This window comes from Carcharodon carcharias, chromosome 27 (assembly GCF_017639515.1).
Source record: "Carcharodon carcharias isolate sCarCar2 chromosome 27, sCarCar2.pri, whole genome shotgun sequence".
NCBI classification, from domain to species: Eukaryota; Metazoa; Chordata; class Chondrichthyes; order Lamniformes; family Lamnidae; genus Carcharodon; species Carcharodon carcharias.
Window position 1 is genome coordinate 11,223,076 of NC_054493.1, and position 22,885 is coordinate 11,245,960.

Sequence of the window (22,885 nt, forward strand, 5' to 3'; positions counted from 1 at the left end):
TGAAATGTACATGGACAGTTCTGATTGGTAGCCTCAGGGATTGAGTTAGGGGGGGTTTCCAGCATAAGAACAGCCCTCTCAAGGGGTTTGGTGCAGTGGAGAAAAGAACAAAGGGAAGATGACAAAGAAATAATAAAGAAGCAAGAAAGCTGGAAACTCCTCAAGAAAACCAGAAGCTACCGGGAAAGAAGTGCGCTCTGCTGTCCAGATACAACACGGGAAGTATAGAGTTCACATTGTTCTGTAAATCACTGTCTGAACCTTACCTTTAGTCTGGAAGTTTGTCCTGCCTTTCTCTTAATAAAGCTGCTCAGTAACTGAATTCTATTGTCATGTCCGATCCTGTTGTAAGTAAGGAGTTCAGTCCCAACAACCCGCGAGTTCACACCAGGAAGATGCTGTTCATCTGCTTCATATGTAGGAAAGGATTCACTTGTGTGTCCAGCCTCACTGCCCATCAAGTTGTTCACTCTGCTAAGAGACCTTTTAATTGTTCCCACTTGTGTGAAGAATTTTAAAAGCTCTAAAGATCTGATGAAATACCGACTCACTCACACTGGAGAGAAAGCTTTCACCTGTATTGTGTGGGGGAAGAGATTCACTCAGTCATTCAACCTTCTGACACACCAACCATCCTGCCAATGGAAACAATTTCTCCCTATGTAAATGAAAACTCCGAAAAATAAACATTCCCACACCTTTATTAAATCACTCCTTAACCTTCCTTGCTGTAAAGAGAACAATCCCAGCTTCCCCAGACTCTCCACAACTGAAACCCCTCATACCTGATAATATTCTGGTCAATTTTCCCTGTACCTCTCCAAGGCCTTGACATCTTTCCTGAAGTGTGGTGCTCAGAATTGAGCACAAGATTTCAGATGAGGATTAATCAGTGATTTATAAAGATTCAGTATAATTGCCTTGCTTTTCACTCCATACCTCCATTAGGAAATCGAGGGCTCAATTAGATTTTTACAAACAATTTGATCAACCTGTCTTGATGGATTCAAAGGTTTGTGTCTATACACTCCCAGGTCACTCTGTTCCTGCACTCTGTTTAAAATTGTACCATTTAGTTTATTCTGCCTCTCCTCATTCTTCCATCCAAAATGCATCATTGACTGTGAATCGCGTTGTAATGTTCTGAGGGTGTGGAAGGTGCTAAATGGACACAAGAATTTTCTTTCCCTTTGATGGATGATTTAAAATTGTAGATTTTGCTTCAATGAACATTAATCCAACTTAATCTACGTTAACTATTTTACTGCAGAAACAATTTCACCTGGAAGTCAGCAAATCTTACTTTGCACAAACTGCCTGTCATCAAACAGTAACATGGTGAATTTATAAAACACGATTAATGTAATAAAACATCCCAAGGTGCTTCAGAGCACTTTCAGGAAGAAAATGTTGATACCGAGTCACAGGGCGATATTTGAGTCGATGGCTGAAACCTTGATTGGAGAGGCAGATTTTAATAAGCATCTTTCATCAGGAAAGAGAGGTGAAGGGGTTCAGGGAGGGAATTTCAAAGCTTCATGACTGGGCACAGCCAAGAATGGTGAAGTGATTAAAATCAGGGATACTAAAGAGGCTAGAATGGGAGAAGTGCAGATATACCAGTGGGTGTGTGACTGGAGATGACAAACACAGGGAGGGACAAGACCATGGAAGGGTTTATAAACAGAATGTAAAATTTTAAGTCTTGGTATTGCTTGACCATGAGCCATTGTACTGAGCATAGGGGTGATGGGTGAACGGGACTTGGTGTGAGAAAACACACGGGCAGCAGAGTTTTGCACAATCTCACATTTCCAGGTGGGGTGAATGTGAGAGGCTCGTCAGGAATGTATTGGAATCGTCAAGTCTAAAGGTAACAGGAGCATGGATGAGGGTTTCAGCAGCAGATGAGCTGGGGTAGGGTAGAGACTGGCGACGTTATGGAGATTGAAATGTCTGGTATTAGTGATGGTGTGGATATGTGGTCAGAATCTCATCTTGGGGTGAAATCTGACACCAAAATTGTAAAGAGTGTGGTTCAGCCTCAGACAGTTCCCAGGGAGACAGATGGACTTGGTAGTTAGGGAATGGAATTTATTGTGGTGACTGAAGACAATGGCTTTAGTCTTTCCAATTTTTAATTGGAGGAAATTTCTGCTCATCCAGTACCGGGTGTTGGATAAGCAGTTTCATAATTTAGTAACAGTGGAGGAATGGAGAGGGATGTTGGGGAGGTAGAGCTGGGCGTTGTCAGTGTCCATGTTAAAACGAACACGGTGCTTTTGGATGATGTCACCTAGTGGCAGCTTGTAGATGGGAAATAGGAGGGACCAAGGATAGATCCTCGGGGGGCACCAAGTACAAGGACTTTGGGAGAGGAAAGGGAGGTTGGAGATGGGGCGGCAGTTTTCAAGGAAGGTGGGGTGAAGGGTGTTTTTTTTTCAGGAAGGATGAGGATGCTTTATTTAAAGGTAAGAGGGGAAAAACCAGAAGAGAGAGAGAACTGTTAACAATATCAGTAACATGGGTAAGATGGATGGTCAGCAGTTTAGTGGAAATGGCATCATGGACAAGATGAAGTCTGACAGGGATTGGCAGAGATAGAAGAGAAACTGGAGAAAGATGTGAGTTCAGGGTTCAGACAAAAGGGAACTTTAGACAGTTTGGTCCGATGGGTTAGTGAAAGGGAGGGAAGCAGCAGAGGCAGCTGATCCAATTCTCTCAATCTTAGTAACAAAGAAGCTCCATTGAGCTCCTCACACTTGTTGTTGGTGAGGATGGAGGAAACAGAGGAGAAGGAGAGCATTTCAAGAGGAACTAACTTACGTCAGGGATATTAACAAGATTCAACAGACTGTGTTTAATAAAAAGCTGATTTACTTTACTTTTATCCAGAATAATAACACTTGTAATCGGGCTGGAATTTGCTAACATCAACAGAAAAAGACACCAATGAACATGGCTGCATCCTGGATTTGATTAGCAGAAAAATCCAACTCCTGCAGTCACTTGTGAACTCGCTGGTGACTCAGCAGGTTGGAATTCTGAGTGAATCTCTTCTCACACTTGGAGCAGGTGAATGGCCTCTCCCCAGTGTGAATACGCTCATGTACAGTGAGTTGAGATGATCGTTTGAACCCAGTCCCGCAGTGAGAGCACCTGAACGGCCTCTCATCAGTGTGAACACGTTGATGGCACATCAAATTGCTGGAACTTTTGCAGCACTTCCCGCAGTCTGGGCATTTGAAAGGTCTCTCGTCAGTGTGAACTGGCTGGTGAGCCATGAGGTGGGATGACCGAGTAAATCCCTTCCCACACTCAGTGCAGGTGAATGGTCTCTCCCCAGTGTGAATTCGCTGGTGTTCAGTGAGCTGAGATGGCCACCTGAACCCAGTCCCGCAGTGAGAGCACCTGAACGGTCTGTCATCAGTGTGAACACGTTGATGAAACATCAGTTCCCTGGAACCTTTATAGCATTTCCCACAGTCTGGGCATTTAAAAGGTCTCTCCTCACTGTGAACACGTTGATGGAACATCAGTTCCTTTAAGCTTTTATAGTACTTCCTGCAGTCTGGACATTTAAAAGGTCTCTTCTCAGTGTGAACTCGCTGGTGTGTCTGCAGGGTGGATAACTGACTGAATCCCTTTCCACACTTGGAGCAGGTGAACGGTCTCTCCCCAGTGTGAACTCGCTGGTGTCTCAGCAGGTTGAAAGACTGAGTGAATCCTATCCCACATTTGGAGCAGGTGAAGGGCCTCTTCCCAGTATGAACTTGCTGATGTGTCAACAGGGTGGATAACTGAGTGAATCTCTTCCCACATACAGAGCAAACTAATGGCCTCTCCCTGCTGTGGCTGCATTGGTGTCCAGTTCAGATGGGTAGTTGAATCTTTCCTCACAGTCTCCCCATTTCCCTGGTTCTTCCCCACTGGATCTGCACTTGTATCTCGACAGGCCAGATGATTGGCTGAAGCCTCGTCCACACACAGAACACGTGTGCGGTTTCTCCCCACTGTGAATGGTGCTTTTTCCAACCATGTTCAAAATCCAATGACATTCAGGTTACAATAAATTAGGCAACTCTGTCAGATACTGATTTGTTGCTTCATTTTGCAAATGCTCCCCTTCTAATACCCTGTGAAACTGATTTAAAACAGACAAAAGTGAGTGAGAGAGAACCCACAAAAACACAAAGTCAGGTTGTGAAATTGAGCTGAATAAATCTGGTAATTTGTGAGGCCGGCACTAGGAAACAGTGACCATGAAAACTGCTGGATTGTCATAAAAACCCAACTGGTTCACTAATGTCCTTTGGGAAGGGAACCTGCCTCCTGGTCTGGGCCTACACAAGACTCTGGCCTCTGTATGCAGAGACAGAGAGAGAGATACAGAAAGAGAAAAACTCTCAACCTCCACCATCTCGAAGGACCAGAGTATCAGGTGTATGTGAACACCATCACCTCTGAATTCCCCTGCAACTCACAGACCATCCTAATTGTCTGACATCCAGTGCTGGATGAGGAGAAATTTCCTTTAATTAAAGATTGGGAATTTAAAAGTCATAGTCTTCAGTTTCCACAACAAATTTCACATCCTAGCCACCGACTCCATCTGTCTCCCTGGCAACTGTCTGGGGTTGAACCAGAGTATTCACAACCTCAGTAACATGCTTCGTCCCAAACTGAGCTTCCGACCACATATCCACATCATCACCAAGACCGTCCATTTCCACCTCAGTAATATCGTCCCACTTCACCCGTGTCTCAGCTCATCTGCTTCCGAAACTCTTGTCCATTCCTTTCATACCTCCAGGCTTAACTATCCAAACACACTCCTGACCAACCTCCGACATACAAGCTCTCTGTAATCTTGAGGTCATCCAAAACTCTGCTACCCGTGCGCTTGCCCACACCAAGTCTTGTTCACCCATCGCCCCTGTGCTCACTGACCTAAGAAGTTCCAATTTAAGAAGCACCAAATTTAAAAATTCTCCTCCTGGTTTTTAAATCCCTCCATGCCTCTTCTCTTCCCTATCCCTGTAATCTCCTCCAGCTACAACCCTCTGAGATCTTTGCACTCATCTACTTCCTGCCTCGTGAACATTCCTGATTTTAACTGCTCTGCCACTGGTGGCCGTTCTTTCAATTGCCTGAACTCCAGGCTCTGGAATTTCCTCCTTAAACCCTTCCATCTCTCTACCTCACTTTCCTCCTTCATGATACACCTTAAAACCCAGCCCTTTGGCCAAGCTTTTGGTCACCTGCCCTAATATCTCCTCATGTGGCTCAGTGTCAAATGTTGCTTTGTAACATGTGAAATGCCTTAGAACATTTTATTGATTTGGACATATATCACTGTTCCTTCATCATCACTGGGTGAATAACCTGTAACTCCTTATCTAACATCATTGTGGGAGCACCTTCACCACATGGACTGCAGCGGTTCAAGAAGGTCAAACATCATCTTCTCCACAGGGATCTGGGGATGGGTGATATCTGCTGCTGGTCTTGTTAGTGACGCCCAATTCCCAAGGATATTGTAAAAATATGTATAAGTAAAATAGATTAAAAATATCTGCAAGAACACCTAATCCTAAAACGATCCCTTTTTACATTGTACAGACAGTGTCCGTTTAACAACCTGATCTCCCCGAGAATCTACCTTCCTTGCTATTGGAAATTGCCGGGCCTGACTGGGTTCCACCATCTCGGGGTTAAACCCAGCAGCTTCTCCTCCATCTCCCCTCCAGCTCAAACTGATGCAACAAAGGCTTTCAAAGGAAATTGGACAAGACCCTGGAGAGATAAAAAAAATACTGCTGTGCTATGAGGAAAGGGCAGGGGAGTGGGACTCGCTGATTTTCTCTTGCAGAGAGCTAGCATGAGCAGAATGGGCAAAGTGGCCTCCGACCGCCGTGTAATCATTCTATGACTGCATGGAAACGGTGCTACACAGGAGGCTAGGGATCAACCTCTGCAACCATCCGACATAAACCGACTCTCAGTTGGTTCATCTCTGTTTCTAGACTCAATTCTGTGAGAACCGCCTGTAATAAAGCAAAAGCAAAATACTGCAGCTGCTGGAAATCTGAAATAAAAAGAGAAAATGCTGGAAACACTCAGCGTGTCAGGCAGTAACCGCGAAAAGAGAAAGTGAGTTAATGTTTCAGGTTGTGCAGGGTGAATTACGGAGAATAAAAATGGTGCAATAAAAATGGTCGATATAAGCACAGAAGCAGAAGAGAAATGGACTATAGTGCAGGAAAATCAATTCCTGACTATGGAAGATAAAGCTGGTAAATCAACAGTGAATAGGCCACAGAATGGACAGCAGTGGAAACCTCATTTAGACAGTTTGTGGAAATAACAGTAAAGTACCAAACATGGTTAAAACACACCCATGATTAGAGGCAGAGGAAGTTAAACAATGGCAGAGAGGTGATCAGGGAGGGCAGAGATGAAACAGAACAATGCACGGACATGAATTCAGATCTAGAGTAATGGATCCACAGAGCCATGGAACCGGAGCACAGCATGAAAAGCTCTAAATTGTAGATGGATGCTCAATAACACTCACCCCTGAAACAATTTTACTGCTTTTAAATTTAAAATCTCCTGCTGGAGTCTGCAACTGTAAAGTTACCAGAAGTGCTGGAGTCAGGGAAAGGTTTCACAGACTTCATATCTTCTAACTCCCTGTAAAATGAGATTACGAAAGTCGTAAGTGCCAGATGATGTTAGAAATTCAGAAGAGACAAACATTTCTCTTGATTTGAGACTACTGTGTGTAAATCCTCCACTTCTAATCCCTGTAAAAGGAGTTTCCAAAACCCAGGATAGAATTCACAACATTCTCTCCCCCTGCCTGCTGATCCAAGAGAACTTGAGCAGGGACATAATTGCATTGAAGCAGTTCAGAGAAGGTTCACTGATTCTTGGAATGAGGATGTTTGTATCATGAGGAAAGGTTGATTGGGCCCATACACATTGGAGTTCAAAAGAATGAGAGATGATCTTATTGAAACATGTAAGATTCTGATAATGCAGGAAAAACTCAGCTCTGAAGAAGGGTCAAACAGACTCGAAATGTTAACTCTGTTTCTCTCTCCACAGATGCTGTCAGACCTGCTGTGATTTTCCAGCATTTTCTGTCTTTGTTTCAGATTTCCAACATCAGCAGTATTTTGCTTTTAATTATGTAAGATTCTGAGGTAGCTTAACAGAGTAGATGCCAAGAGGATGGTTCCCCTCATAGAGGAATCTAGAACAAGGAGGCTCAGTTAAAAAATAAAGTGACTCTCATTTGGCACTGAGAGAAAGAGAAATTTCTTCTCTCTGAGGGTCATTAGTCTTTGGAATTCTCTTTTCCAGTGAGCAGTGGAGGCTGAGATATTAAATATATTCAAGGCTGAGTTCAACAGAATTTTGATCCATAGGGGAGTCAAAGGTTTGGGAGGGGTTGGTTGAAGGAAAGTGAAGGCCACAATCAGATCAGGCATGATCAATTAAGTGGGGAACCAAAATTGATGGGCCAAATGGCCTGCTCCTAATTCTGATGTTCTTGTTTTTATGTTCTTCAGAAGGCCACACATGTGCCCTACAGCACATTGTCCATCTGTTAACCTGGACCTGTCACCAGCTCCTGTGTGTGCAGTGAAAGTAAAACCAATGAGTCACTGATTTTCTCTCCTGGTCACTGGAACCCTGAAGTCACGCCCACTCCGTTACATCACCAGGATGGTCACACAAAAGAATTCTGAGGGACAGAATATATTTGCACTTGGAGAGACACGGATTAATCAGGGATAGTCAGCATAGATTTGTTAAAAAAAGGACATGTTTGACAAATTTGATCAAATTTTTTGAGGAGGTAACCAGGAATGTTGATGAGGGTAATGCATTTTATGTGGTCTGCAAGGGCCTAAGCAAGGCTATTGATAAGGTCCCTCATGGCAGATTGGTCAAGAAAGTAAGAACCCATGGGATCCAAGGCAATGTGGCATGTTGGATCCAAAATTGGCTGAGAGGCAGGAAGCAGAGGGTGATAGTTGAGGGATGTTTCTGTGTCTGTTTCCAGTGGGGTTCAAGAGGGCTCGGTGCTAGAACTCTTGCTGTCTGTGGTGTACATAAATGATTTGGACTTAAATGTAAGGGGTATGATCAAGAAATTCGCGGATGACACGAAAATTGGTAGGGTGGAAAATAGTGAGGATGATAGCTGTAAACTGCAGGAGGATATCAATGGACTGCTTAGGTGGGCGGAGTGGTGGCAAATGGAATTCAACCCGGAAAAGTGTGAGGTAATGCACTTGGGGAGGGCTAACAAGGCAAGGGATTATACTATGAATGGTATGACATGGAAAGTACGGAAGATCTGAGGGACCTTGGTGTGCATATCCACAGGTCCCTGAAGGTAGCAGGATGAGTAGGTAAGGTGGCTAAGAATGCATATGGGATACTTGCCGTTACTAGACAAGGAGTAGAATCCAAGAGCAGGGAGGTTATGCTGGAACTGTATAAAACGCTGGTTAGGCTACAACAGGAGTACTCTGGACAGTTCTGGTCACCACATTATAGGAAGGATGTGCTTGCACTGGAGAGGGTGGAGAGATTTACCAGGATGCTGCCTGGGCTGAAGGGTCTGAGTTATGAGGAAAGATTGGATAGGCTGGGGTTGTTTTCCTTGGAGCAGCAAAAGTTGAGAGGGGACCTGTAAGAGGTGCATAAGATTATGAGGGGCATAGATAGAGTGGATAGGAAGGCACTTTTTTCATTAGTAGAGGAGTCAATAACCAGGGGGGTCATAGATTTAAGGTAAGAGGTAGATGGCTAAGAGGGGAGTTGAGGAGAAATGTTTTTACCCAGAGGATGGTGGGAGTCTTGAACTTAGTGCCGGAAAGGATGATTGAGTTAGAAACTCTCGTAACATTTAAGTATTTTGATATTCACTTGCGTCGCCATAGCCTCCAGGGCTATGGGCCAAGAGCTGGAAAATGGGATGAAAGACGTCAGATCTTTGTTGACCATCACAGACGCGATGGGCCAAATGTGTTGGTAACGTCGATGAGCCTGAGGTCGCGCATGCGCATTGCTGCCTCTGAAACAAGATGGCAGCTGCTAACCTGGGCCTGTTGCCCGGAAATAAAGCCTCCGAGCTGCAAGCGCGGGACCTACAATGTCTTATTCGGGGCTTGAGGCCTCCACTGCCTTTTCATGAAGCTTCCCCTCCCTCCCCACTCTCACCTTTGGGCTCCATTCCTCCCTCCCCGCTCACTCTCAACCATTTCCAAAAACCCCAGCACTCGCACGGCCGCTCCGAACTAGGTGGCACTGCGCATGCTCTTGGTAGTTCAGCACCGCGCCTGCGCACTGAGTTCCTGTAGTGTTAATTGAGCACATTCACCGCCGCAGGGAATGTTGGGTATCAGCAACGCCATTGAAATATCAAATACTCGAAAATAATTTTGTTCCGCAATTAAGATTTCTAAAAGTGATTTAAACTGCTGCTCTCTGGTGGGAGCTTTTAAAACTTTTCCCACTCCCTCCTCCCCTGAAGGTGCTGACTCTAGCTGGGTTCAATGCCGCAGTCACTGGTTCCTCGCTCTTCCTCTCTTTATCCTGACACTGAATGTTCACTGTTTTGTAGATGACACAGCACAGATGGCTTTTTGGAATATCTATCCAATTAATTCCATATCCCTGCTGGCACTGTCAGAATAATGTCTGACTGCTGTAGAAATGAAAGAGGTGAATAGAAAAGGTTTTCCGGCTGGGTACCTCTGAGACTTGCTGAACCCTGTGGAAAGATCAATTGAGATCAGTGTACTGAGCAGATATTAAAAGTTCACTGAAATAAAAACGAAAGTGTGGAAAAACTCAGCAGGTCTGGCAACATCATTGGAGGGAGTAACAGAGTTAATGTTTCAAGTCCAATACGACTTTTCTTCAGAACAGAACTGGATAATCTTTTGTTCTTTATTCTGATTTTAAAACTGACTGTGCTTTATTTATTATAACCATAACCATTCTCTTTGCCTTTCGTTCAATCACACCATTGTTATTTAATTTCTCCCGGCTTCCTCGTCTTCTCTTATGTTCTACCTGACCCTCCCCACACGCTTTCAATGCCATAAAACCCATCCTATTTCTCCCTCTCTTCAGTTCTGAAGCAAATAATTTTGCACTCGAAACATTAGCTCCGTTTCTTTTTCCACATCAATACCTTTATTTCAGATCTCCAGCATCCGCAGCATATTGCTTTTATTTAAGGGTTCAGTGGTTAGTTAAGCATAGAGTACCTGGTAGAGTTTAATTCAATAATTCTACGTGCCCCCACATACCACAGTGACATTATTAATAAAGGGTCAAGTGAAGGGAGTATCCCCAGTGTGATAGAGTAGATGAATTATGGAGTTACAAATCAAGGGTATTAAAATGCTATAACCTCACAAATTCCAATTGTCTGGGATGACAATTATGATTACAGTATGAAAAAAACCCACATACTTGTCAGGTGAAAGAGGCCGTATTCCATGAATGTATTAAATCCACACCACTATCCAATTCCACTGGTGTTTATGTGGATGGGTCTTGGTTTTATGAACAAGGGCTGCATCAGACTGGTGCTGCATCCTTGCTTCCCCTTGACAATGAGGACAATATTTTTACCTCATTCTGGGATGTGGGTGTCACTGGCTAAACCAGCATTTATTTCCATCCCTGATTGCCCTTGAGAAGGCTGTGATGAGTTGCCTTCCTGAACAACAGCAGCCTATGTAGCGTGGGTACACCCACAGTGCTGTTGGGAGGCGGGGGGAGGGGGAGTTCAGCATTTTGACCCAGCGACAGTGAAGGAATGGTGATATATTTCCAAGTCAGGTTGGTGAGTAGCTTGGAGGGGAACTTCCAGGTGGTGGTGTTCCCATGTGTCTGCTGCCCTTCTCCTTCCAGATGATAGATGTTGCAGGTTTGGAAGGAGCTGTCAAAGGAGCCTTGGTGAGTTACTGCAGTGCATCTTATAAGATGATGTCACTGTGGGTCGTTTGAGGAGGAAATGAATGTTTAAGGTAGTGGATGGGGCACCAATCAAGCTCGCTGCTCTGTGATGGATGTTGTTGAGCTTCTTGCGTGTTATAAAACTGCACTCATCCAGGCAAGTGGAGAGTATTCCATCACACTCCTCACTTGTGCCTTGTAGATGATGGGGAGGCTTTGGGGAGTGTCATGACGTGGCAAGAGATGCTTGCCAGGTGCACCAAATCCACAAGGGAAACTTGGCGGTGCTATCACAATGGTTTTGCAATTTGTATTTATTTCGAAGAGCTTCATGCACTGTTCAGAAGTAATGAATTGACTAACACCTTTAGACACTTAAACTAAATTGAAACATTTATTAACAAAAGAAAAGATTTCAAGCACATACATAAGATTACAGTTACTTAATACTATAACAAATCTCAAAATTCCTAATTAACCTGACTCCCAACTACACACCCACTTTAAGGCAATCGTCCAAATAGATTTTAAATTTAAATAGCAAGCCAGCAAGTCTGCCACAGCACATACTCAACTGAATTCAAGTGAATTCCAAAGGTTTTTCTCCAAATTTAGTTACTGGACACAGCAGAGTTCTGCAAACATGACCGGAAACTTCTCCAAGGCTGTTTCACATACTCCTGTTAGATCTTACATGGCTCCACAACAAAGCTTTTCATTCGTCTTTACATATATTTCTCGCTCTTTAATCTGCAAATTCCACTGTTCTTTTTGTCTTTGGAAATTTAGCTTTCCCAGTATATAAAAATCTTTTTGTTGCCAATATGGTCAGTACGTTTTGGAAAAATAAATACACTGCTTGGCCTTGCTTATCTTGCTAGTTGTAAACATCCTATCATCGCTTTGAAACCCAACAACTCATTCATTTATCTAAAAATTCAAATTTCCTTCACATCTTATATGCTAAGCCCTCGTCCACGTTTACTCATTCGCATTTATAATACCGTTTGTACACCTAACTTATTTTGATAACTTCAACCTAACAGTCTACATGACTCTAATTAAATCTCACAGACAGAACCATGTACATTCATATCCATAAACCTACTTTACAATAAACCACAATAATATAGTGAAAATTATTATAGTTTTGTGACAGGAGACAGGTGCGAAAGACGTCACAGAATTCCCAGTGTCAACCTGTTCTTGTTGCCACACTATATATAAATATATATGGCCAGTCCAGTTTCTGGTCAATCGTGACCCCCACGATGTTGATGTTGATCGTGGGGGTTTCAGTGATGGTGATGCCATTGAATGTCAAGGGGAGATGATCATTGCCTGGCACTAGTGTGAAGCAAAAGTAACTTGCCACCTGTCAGCCCAAGCCTGAATAGTGTCCGGGTCTTGCTGCATATGGACACGGACTGCTTCAGTATCCGAGGAGCCATGAGTGGTGCTGAACATTGCACAATCATCAGTGAGCATCCTCACTTCTGACCTTATGATGAAGGGAAGGTCATTGATGAAGCAGCTGAAGATGGTTGGGCTGAGGACACTTCCCTGAGAAACTCCTGCAGCAATGACCTGGGGCTGAGATGACTGACCTCTGAAACCACAACCACCTTCCTTTGCAGAAGGGAAAAAACAGATCCCAATGAACATGATTCAGTCCTGGATGTGATTAAAAGCAAAATGAAACCACAGTAGTTACTTGTGAACTCACTGGTGTGTCAGAAGGTGGGATGATTGAGTGAATCCTTCCCAATCTTGGATCGGGGAAAGGCCTCGCCCCTGTGTGAACTCTCTGGTGTCTCAGCAGACTGGATGACAGTGTGAATCCCCTCCCACACTCAGAGCAGGTGAATGATCTCTCCCCAGTGTGAACTCGCTGGTGTATAAGCAAGGTGGATGACAGAGTGAATCTCCTTCCACAGTCAGAGCAGGTAAATGGTCTCTCCCCACTGTGAACTCGCTGGTGTGTCAGTAGGTGCGATGACTGAGTGAATCCCTTCCCACACTTGGAGCAGTGGAATGGTCTCTCCCCAGTGTGAATTCTCTGGTGTGTCACTAGGTGGCATGAGTGAGTGAATCTCCTCCCGCACTCTGAGCAGGTGAATGGTCTCTCCCCAGTGTGAATTCGCTGGTGTGTCAGTAACTGGGATGACGAAGTGAATCTCTTCCCACACTTGGAGCAGTGGAATGGTCTCTCCCCAGTGTGAATTCGCTGGTGTGTCACTAGGTGGCATGAGTGAGCAAATCGCCTCCCACATTCAGAGCAGGTGAATGGTCTCTCCCCAGTGTGAACTCGCTGGTGTGTCAGTAGGTGGGATGACTGAGTGAATCCCTTCCCACACTTGGAGCAGGTGAATAGCCTCTCCCCAGTGTGAGTGCGCTGATGTGCCAGTAGGTGGGATGACGAAGTGAATCTCTTCCCACACTCGGAGCAGGTGAATGGTTTCTCCCCAGTGTGAACTCGCTGATGTGTCAGCAAGAGAGATGACGCAGTGAATCCCTTCCCACAGTCAGAGCAGGTGAACGGCCTTTCTCCTGTATGAAGTTTCTGGTGTGTCAGCAGGCTGGATGACCAAGTGAATCCCTTACCACACTCAGGGCAGGTGAATGGTTTCTCCCCCATGTGAACTCGCTGGTGTGTCCGCAGGTGGGATGACGCAGTGAATCCCTTCCCACAGTCAGAGCAGGTGAACGGCCTCTCCCCTGTATGAACTTTCTGGTGTGTCAGCAGGTTGGATGCCTGAGTGAAACCCTTACCACACTCAGGGCAGGTGAATGATCTCTCCCCAGTGTGTACTCGCTGGTGTATCAGCAGGTAGGATGACTGAGTGAATCCCCTTCCACAGTCTCCACATTTCCATGGCTTCTCCATGTGACTGTGCTTGTGTCTCGACAGGCCAGATAATCGGCTGAAACCTCGTCCACACACAGAACACGTGTACGGTTTCTCCCCACTGTGAATGGTGCTTTTTCCTGCCATGTTCAAATTCCGATGATATTCAGGTGAAAATAAATTGAGCAACTCTGTCAGATTCTCATGTGAGATTTGGTTTTAGTTTTCTGACTGCAAATCCTCCACTTCTAATATCCTGTGAAATTGATTTAAAACAGATGAAAAGGGAATGAGAGAGACCCCACAAAAACACAGAGGCAGGTCGTATAATTGAGCTGAATGGATCTGGTAATTTGTGGGGCTGGCACAAGGAAAAAGTCACCACAAAAGCTGCTGGATTGTCATAAAAACCCAACTGATTCACTAACATCCTTCAGGGAAGGGAACCTGCCACCCAGTCTGGGTCTGGGTGTACACAACAGTCTGGAAACTAGGTGAGGAGAGAGGGAGACATAGGAGAGGGGGTGAAGGAGAGGGATTTTATATGTTTACGGCTTGACCAGAACTTTGACGGACTCTCCCAACCCCTCAAACTCAACCATCTAGAAGGACCAAGGTGGTATGTGCACATGAATATCATCACCTCTAAGTTCCCTTCCAAGTCACACACTCCTTATTTGTCTGACATCCAGTACTGGATGAGCAGCAATGTCTTTCATATAAATACTGCAAGAACTTTCCTTTCTTTCTTTCATTCATTCTTGCGATGTAGCCGTCTCTGGCTCAGCCATCGTTTATTGCTCATCCCTAATTGCTCTTGAGAAGGTGGTGGTGAGCTGCCTTCTTGAACTGCTGCAGTCCCTGTGGTGTGGGTACATCCACAGTGCTGTTCAGGAGGGAGTTCCAGGAGTTTGACCCAGCGACAGTGAAGGAACAACGATATATTTTCAAGTCAGGATGATGTGTGACGTGGAGAGGAACTTCCAGGTGGTGGTGTTCCCATCTATCTGCTGCCTTCTAGATTTGAAACATGCTGTCTAAAGAGCCTTAGTGAGTTCCAGCAGTGCATTTTGTAGATGGTACACACTGCTGCTACTCTGTGTCAGTGGTGGAGGGAGTGAATGTTTGTGTAGATGTGGTGCCAATCAAGCAGCTGCTTTGTCCTGGATGGCATCAAACCTCTTGAGTGTTGTTGGAGCTGCACTCATCCAGGCAAAGGGGGAGTATTCCAACACACTCCTGACTTGTGCCTTGTAGATGTTGGACTGGCTTTGGGAAGTCAGAAGGTGAGTTACTCGCTGGAGCATTCCTAGCCTCTGACCTGCTCTTGTAGCCACAGTATTTATATGGCTAGTCCAGTTCAGTTTCTAGTCACTGGTGACCCCCAGGATGTTGATAGAGGGGGATTCAGCAATGGTAATGCTATTGAATGTCAAAGGGAGATGGTTAGATTCTCTCTCGTTGAGATGGTCATTGCCTGACACTTGTGCGGCATGAATGTTACTTGCCACTTGTCAGCCTAAGCCTGGAAATCATCCAGATCTTAGAACCATAGAAAAGTTACAGCACAGAAGGAGATCATTCGACCCATCTTGTCCATGCCAGCCCAAGGACACCCAGGTGTCCTTTCTAATCCCACCTTCCTGCACCCAACCCGTAGCCCTGCAGCTTACAGCACTGAAGTTGCAGATCCAGGTACTTTTTAAAAGAGTTTAGAGTTCTGGCTCTACCACCAACTTGGGCAACGAATTCCAGACACCCACTACCCTCTGTGTAAAAAAGTTCTTCCTCATGTTCCCCCCTACACCTTCTGCCACTTATCTTGAATCTATGTCCTCTGGTTCTAGAATTCTCCACCAAGGGAAACAATTTTATCCTGTCCACTCTATCTATTCCCCTCATAATTTTGTACACCTCAATCAAGATTCCTCTCAGCCTTCTTTGTTCAGAGGAAAATAACCCCAACCTATCCAATCTCTCCTTGTAGCTACACTTTTCTAACCCTGGCAACATTCTTGTAAACCTCCACTGCACTCTCTCCAAAGCTATATGTCCTTCCTGTAATGTGGTGACGAGAACTGCACACAATACTCCAGTTGTGGCCTCACCAGTGTTTTATACAATTCCAACATTATATCCTTACTTTTATATTCTATACCTCTGCCAATGAAGGAGAGTATTCCATATGCCTTCTTTACAACCTTGTCCACTTGAACTGCTACCTTCAGGTACCTGTGTACTTGTACACCAAGATCTCTCACTTCATCTACCCCTCTTAGTATATTCCCATTTATTGTGTAATCCCTGTAACTGTTTGACCTCCCTAAATATATGACCTCACACTTCTCTATGTTACAATCCATCTGCCACTTTACCGCCCACTCCACCAACCCATCTATATCTTTGGAGATTTTGACTATCCTCTACACTATCCATGACTCGGCCAATCTTCATGTCATCTGCAAATTTCCCAATCATGCCCCCCACATTCACGTCCAAATCATTAATATATAACACAAATAGCAAGCGTCCCAACATTGAGCCCTGTGGAACACCACTTGAGACAACTTTCCATTTGCAAGGGCATCCATCGACCATTACCCTTTGTTTCCTGTTACAAAGCCAACCTTTTATCCAGTTTGCCACATTACCCTGAATCCCATGGGCTTTTCCTTTCCTGACCAATCTGCCATTTGAGACCTTGTCAAATGCCTTGCTAAAATCCATGTACACAACATCCACTGCACTTCCTTCATCAACCCTTCTTGTCACTTCCTCAAAGAATTCAATCAAATTTGAGAGGCAAGACCTTCCTTTAACAAATCCATGCTGACCATCCCTGACTAGTCTTGCTGCATTTGGACATGGACTGCTTCAGTAACTGAGGAATCGCGAATGGTGCTGAACATTGTGCAATCATCAGCGAAAATCCCCGCTTCTGACCTTATGATGGAAGGAAGGTCATTGATGAAGCAGCTGAAGATGGTTGGGCCTAGGACACTGTCCTGGGGAACTCCTGCAGTGATGCCCTGGAACTCAGATGATTGACCTCCAACAGCCATAATCTTCTTTTGTGCTAGCTATGACTCCAACCAGTAGAGAGTTCCCCCCGATTCCCATTAACTCCAGTTTTGCTGGGGCTCCTTGATGCCACACTCAGTCAAATGCTGCCTTGATGTCAAGGGCAGTCACTCTCACCCCACCTCTGGAGTTCAGTTCTTTTGTTCACGTTTGAACCAAAGCTTTAACGAGGTCAGGAGCTGAGTGGCCCTGGCGAAACACAGACTGAGTGTCATTGAGCAGGTTATTGTTCTGCAAGTGCTGCTTGATAGCACTGTTGATGAACCCTTCCCTCACTTTACTGATTATCAAGATTAGACTGATGGGTCTGCAATTGGCCAGGGTGGACTTGTCCTTTTTATGTACAGGACAAATCTAAGCAATTTTCCACATTGCCGTGTACATGCCAGTGTTGTAGCTGTACTGGAACAGCTTGGCCAGGGGTGTGGCAAGTTCTGGAGCACAAGTATTCAGTACGATCACCAGAATATTGTCAGGGCCCATTGCCTTTACATTATCCACTGCCTTCAGCCATTTCTTGACATCACATGGAGTGAATCGAATTGGCTGAAGACTAGCATCTGGAAGAGGCAGAGCTGGATCACCCACTCGGCACTTCTGGCTAAAGATTGTTGCCCATCATTGAGGATGGGGATATTTGTGGAGCATCCTCCTCCGGTGATGTTTAATTGTCTACCACCATTCACGACTGGATGTGGTAGGACTGAGAGCTTAGATATTATCCGTTGGTTGTGGAATGGCTTAGCTCTGTCTATCGCTTGCTGCTTATGCTATTTGGCACTCAAGTAGTCCTGTGTTGTAGCTTCATTTTTACGTTTACCTCGTGTTGCTCCTGGTATGCTACCTGCACTCTTGATTGAACCAGGCTTGGTGGTAATGGTAGAGTAGATGATATGCTGGGCCATGAGGTTACAGACTGTGGTTGAGTACAATTCTGGTTGTCCTGTCTTGAGTTGCTAGTGTTGTGCCACACAACACGATGGAGGATATCCTCAATGTGAAGGTGGGACTTAGTCTCCACGAGGGCCATGATTCCTTGAGTATGAGCATGTCAGGCTGTTGATTAACTCATCTGTGAGACAGCTCTCCCAATTTTGGCAACAGATGTTTGTCAGGAGGACTTTGCAAGGTCGACAGGGCTGAGTTTGCTGTTGCTGCTTCTGGCCTAGTTCAATGCCAGATTGTCGATCTGTTTTCATTCCTCATCCAATTTCTGGCAGTTGTTTGATAGAGTCAACCACATTGCTGTGGGTCAGGAGTCACATGTAGGCCAGTCCAGGTAAGGACAGCAGATTTCCATCCTGAAAGGGCATTAGTGAGCCAGATGGCTTTCTACAACAATCGACAATGGTTTTATGGTTATCATTAGACTTTTAGTTCCATCATCTGCCGTAGTGGGATTCGAACCTGAGTCCCTAGGGCATTACCCTGGGTCTCTGGATTACTTGTCCAATGACAATGCCGCTATGCCACCACCTCCCCTGTAACTGAAACCATTGTCTTCAGTCCCTTCTCCACTCGATAGCCACTGACTCCATCCCTCTCTCTAGCAACTGTCTGAGGCTGAACCAGACTGTTCACAACATCGGTGTCATGTTTCACCCCAAACTGACCTTCCAAACACATATCCGCATCATGCGAACATGCAAAGTAGGAGCATAAGTAGGCCATTCGGCTCCTCGAGCCTGCTTTGCCATTCAATATAATCATGACTGATCTAGTTGTATTTCAAATTCTACAGTCCTATCTATCCCCAATAATCCTTAATTCCCTTGCCTAACAAAAATCTATCTACAATAAAAGCAAAAAACTGCGGATGCTGGAAATCTAGAACATAAACAAAAATACCTGGAAAAACTCAGCAGGTCTGACAGCATCTGTGGAGAGGGATACAGTTGACGTTTCGAGTCCGTATGACCCTTCATCAGAACTAAGATATATAGAAATGAGATGAAATATAAGCTGGTAGAAGGTGGTGGGACAGGAGAGCTTGACAGGGGGCCAGTGATAGGTGGAGGCCAAGAGGAGACTGCCAAAGATGTCATAGACAAAAGGACAAAGCGGTGTTGATGGTGGTGACATTAGCTAAAGAATGTGCTAATGGGGACATTAAGAGAAGCAAGCAGGTAAAGCCAGTGGCAGATGGCCCTAATGCGGGTGGGGTGGGGGGAAGGAATCAAAATGGGCTAAAAGGTGGAGATGAAACAATAGATTGAAATAAATCTAAAAATAGGAGGGAAAAGAAAAAAAAATAGTTGTAAAAAAATTATAAATTATTGGAAAAAGGGGGATCGGAAAGGGGGTGGGGATGGAGGAGAGAGTTCATGATCTGAAGTTGTTGAGCTCAATATTAAGTCCGGAAGACTGTAAAGTGCCTAGTCAGAAGATGACGTGCTGTTCCTCCAGTTTACGTTGAGCTTCACTGGAACGTTGCAGCAGGCCAAGGATGGACATGTGGGCATTAGAGCAGGGTGGTGTGTTGAAATGGCAAGCGACAGGGATGTCTGGGTCATGCTTGCGGACAAGCCAAAGGTCTATCTACCTCTGCCTTAGAAGTATTTAATGAACCTGTTACTACCGGCTTCTGAGGCAGAGAGTTCCAGAGTCGCACAACCCTCAGAGAAAAAAATTCTCTTCATCTTTGTCCAAAAAGGTCGACCCCTAATTTTCAAACAATGTCCCGAGTTCTGGATTCACCAACAAGAGGAAATATCCTTTGCATGTCCACCTTGTCAAGACCATTCAGGATCATATATATTTCAATCAAGTCACCCCTCACTCTTCCAAACTCCAGTGGAATCAAGCCCAGCCTGACCAACCTTTCCTCATAAGACAACCCACTCATTCCAGGTATCAATTGAGTAAACCTCCTCTGAACCACCTCAAACACATTTATATCCTTCCTTAAATAAGACCAAAAATTGCGCACAGTATTTGACATGTGGTCACACCAATGCCTTGTATCACTGAAGCATAACATCCTTACTCTTATGTTCAATTCCTCTCATAATAAAGAAAAACATTTCATTAGCCTTCTAAATTACTTGCTGTACTTGCATAATAACTTTTTGTGACTCATGCACTAGAATACCTAGATCCCTCAGCACCTCAGAATTCTGCAGTCATTCTCCATTTAAGTAACACTCTGCTTTTTTATTCTTCCTTCAAAAGTGAACTTACATTTTCCCACATTATACTCCATTTGCCAGATCTTTGCCCGCCCACTCAACCTATCTATATGCATCTGCAATCTTCTCATGTCATCTTCACAACATACGTTCCTACCTATCTTTGTGTCATCAGCAAATTTAGCTCTCATGACTTCGCTGCCCTCATTTAAGTTATTGATATAAATTGTAAAATTTTCAGCACAGACCCCTGCAGGACTCCACTCACCACATCCTGACAATCAGAAAAACACCTATTTCTGCACACTCGCTGTTTTCTGCCATCCAGTCAATCTTCTGTCCATGCTAATATGTTACCCATTACACCATCAGCTTTTATTTTCCGCAATAACCTTTGATGTGGCACCTTATCAAATGCCTTCTGGAAATCCAAGTACAATATTGCTACAGGCTCCTCTTTATCATCACCATGACCACCCACTTCCACCTCAGTGACATCATCCAACTCCATTCTTGTCTCAGTTCATCTGCTGTTGAAACCCTCATCTATTCCTTTGTTACCTCTAGGCTTAACTATCCTAACAAAATCCTGGCTGGCACAATATAAATACACGTTGTTGTTGATTTAGACACATGTCACTGTTCCTTCATCATCACTGAGTGAAAATCCTGTAACTCCTTGTCTCACGGCATTGTGGGAGCACATTCACCACACGGACTGCAAAAATTCAAGATCAAACATCATCATCTCCACAGGTAACTGTGCTGTACAACTCTAGGACTCAACGATTCTTTACAGGCGTTCCCTGTTCATCAGCACGTTCACTTCCTTTTTAAGCACTCCATGCTCAGTCATCATTTCCTTCATTTGCAGACATTTCCTGATAATCACCATTTTTAGAGACGCTCCCAAACCTTTACCACTTTCTCTCCATTTACAGACGCTTCCTGAACAAGCTGACATTGCGCATGCGCTGGGCCTCGCCGGACTCACCCCAGAGTCAGAACCGAGTGGGAGAAACCGAAAACCGGGGAGTCGGGGATAATTTTCACGCTTTCTAGTCGCGTCCTACGTGGAAAATGTTGCTGCTTTTATTTTGGGATCTGGATCCACACTCGGTCATTGTAAAAACCTCCATTTTAAATCCGCTCGCTCGAGCTCTCATACCGTCCGTCGCCATCGCCTGCGCATGCTCAGATCACAATGCGCAGGTTGTGATTGACGGTAACTCGCGACCAATAGGAAGACGGGGCGGGGTGGAGGACCCAGCGGAAGTGGCTGGTCCTCCAACCAATCGGAGTGAATGATGGGCGGGGCTGAGTCCGGATCTCCTTCATTGGCTGAAACTCGCATCATTTTGGAAGCTGAATTGTCTCAAACTCCAGGAGACAACTTTTCTGTTTGTGGCTTTAAACAGATGAAACCCTGTGGTTGTGGAGCAAACATTTCAACATTTGTTAGTGAAATAGATTCACTCAGGACAGAGAGCAGGGATTATTTCGGGAAACTACACAGTGTAGCGATTTTTGAACTCATCCCTTGGAGAACAGTGTGAATTAGTGGAAGAATTCGCAGGCTGCTTAACCCTCCTTCCGTGTCTGGAACCGTTTAATTCCAGCCGATGTGTTGATCCGGCTTCAGCGGGAGAGTTTGATGAGCTCCCACAACTCAAAATGGGAGTGTTCAGCCAGACCCGCTGGACACACCTATCCTGATGTCAACCCAGAATGAGCTGGAAAGCTGTTTCCACTCGCTAGGACTGTCTGCAGAGGGGTTTTTGGTTCAGAGGCGGGAATGTTTCATTTTTATAAACAACCCTAAATCCCTCAAGTTCCATTGAACGGACAGGGCCTCTTCGTTTCTAAATCCACTTCATTGTTTAAATAAAGTCTAGATTTTATGTTTGCAGCCTAATGGTGACACTTACATCATCTAAACACTTCCTTCCTTGTGAAAGTGCACAACGACAGTAAGCTGCAGAAGCCACACCCTTGTGTATCCTCTACCAAACCTCTCCTCATCCCCTCAGAATCAAACTATTCCTATCTTTGTCCAGTATTTTCATTATCCTACAATGAAAGCTCTCTGTTTATTATTGCTTAGTTATTGTGAATCTAATAAAGCTGCTCCAATGGTCATTCTAATTCAGTTTGCATTATGTTTAATCTTGGGCTATCATGTCTGCTTCTGTTTCTGCCTCATCTTCATGTTCAATCTGGTTTCACTGGAATGAGCTTTCTGTGGTCAGAATTCAGTTAAACAACCTGTTCATCTGCACGTATTCTCTCAGTGCCCTGGTGCCTGTGTTAGTCATTCAGTCATTGTTTAATACTTCGTCAGCAGCCTCTCAATTCAAGGATGACATCTATTCAGTGTGGTGAGTTTCTGCCATTGGTCTTCTTGTGACTGAACAGACTGATTCTTGGTCTGCAGATCTTTGGACTCATGGGGCAGGACATCCATGAAGTATTGGGATCTGGAGCGCAGCATTTGCTTCCACTTATTTCCTTCTCTGCTGCTGTGCCTCATCATGAAGACACTGTGACTCAAAGTGTGATGCAGCTTGATGGTTAAGTTGTCGCCATTCTGAACAATTGGGAGAAAGCTCCTCCAGGTCATTAAGGTCAATGCTGCTGCACTACAAGGTGAACAGACTGCAGAAAATTGGTTTATATTTCATTAAATATTGAAGTTTCAAGGTTGATATGATGCTGGTTTTTAAAATGATCAATGTGCTTTTGAGAGTAGATACAGGGAAACTATTTACTCTGCTGGGGAATTGAAAACATGGAGGCAGAATCAAAACAATCTGGAGTGAAATCAGGAGTGAAA

The 22,885-nt window shown here is 44.6% G+C and overlaps 2 protein-coding genes across 3 annotated transcripts; both read right to left on the reverse strand.

Annotated features, from left to right (window-relative positions):
* Positions 1–2,886: 2,886 nt before the first annotated feature.
* LOC121270098 (zinc finger protein 239-like) lies at positions 2,887–3,864 on the reverse strand. Its single transcript, XM_041175410.1, has one exon. The coding sequence runs from the start codon at positions 3,534–3,536 to the stop codon at positions 3,006–3,008; it is 531 nt and encodes a 176-aa protein (XP_041031344.1). The 5' UTR covers positions 3,537–3,864; the 3' UTR covers positions 2,887–3,005.
* An 8,643-nt stretch (positions 3,865–12,507) lies between these two features.
* On the reverse strand, positions 12,508–21,224 carry LOC121270092 (gastrula zinc finger protein XlCGF57.1-like). Of its 2 annotated transcripts, none has more exons than XM_041175401.1 (2): positions 21,047–21,224; positions 12,508–14,099 (listed from the first exon to the last, which is right to left on the reverse strand). In XM_041175401.1, exon 2 carries the CDS (start codon positions 13,988–13,990, stop codon positions 12,680–12,682), a length of 1,311 nt encoding a protein of 436 aa, XP_041031335.1. In that variant the 5' UTR covers positions 13,991–14,099; positions 21,047–21,224; the 3' UTR covers positions 12,508–12,679. The 2 variants fall into 2 exon arrangements, with proteins under 2 accessions (XP_041031335.1, XP_041031334.1); XM_041175400.1 differs by lacking the exon at positions 21,047–21,224 and adding an exon at positions 16,787–16,838.
* Positions 21,225–22,885: the final 1,661 nt, after the last annotated feature.

What these genes read in the sequence shown, in the direction of transcription:
- LOC121270098 (XM_041175410.1), bottom strand. Translation starts at nt 3,536, where the DNA reads ATGTTCCATCAACGTGTTCACAGTGAGGAGAGACCTTTTAAATGCCCA.
- LOC121270092 (XM_041175401.1), bottom strand. Translation starts at nt 13,990, where the DNA reads ATGGCAGGAAAAAGCACCATTCACAGTGGGGAGAAACCGTACACGTGT.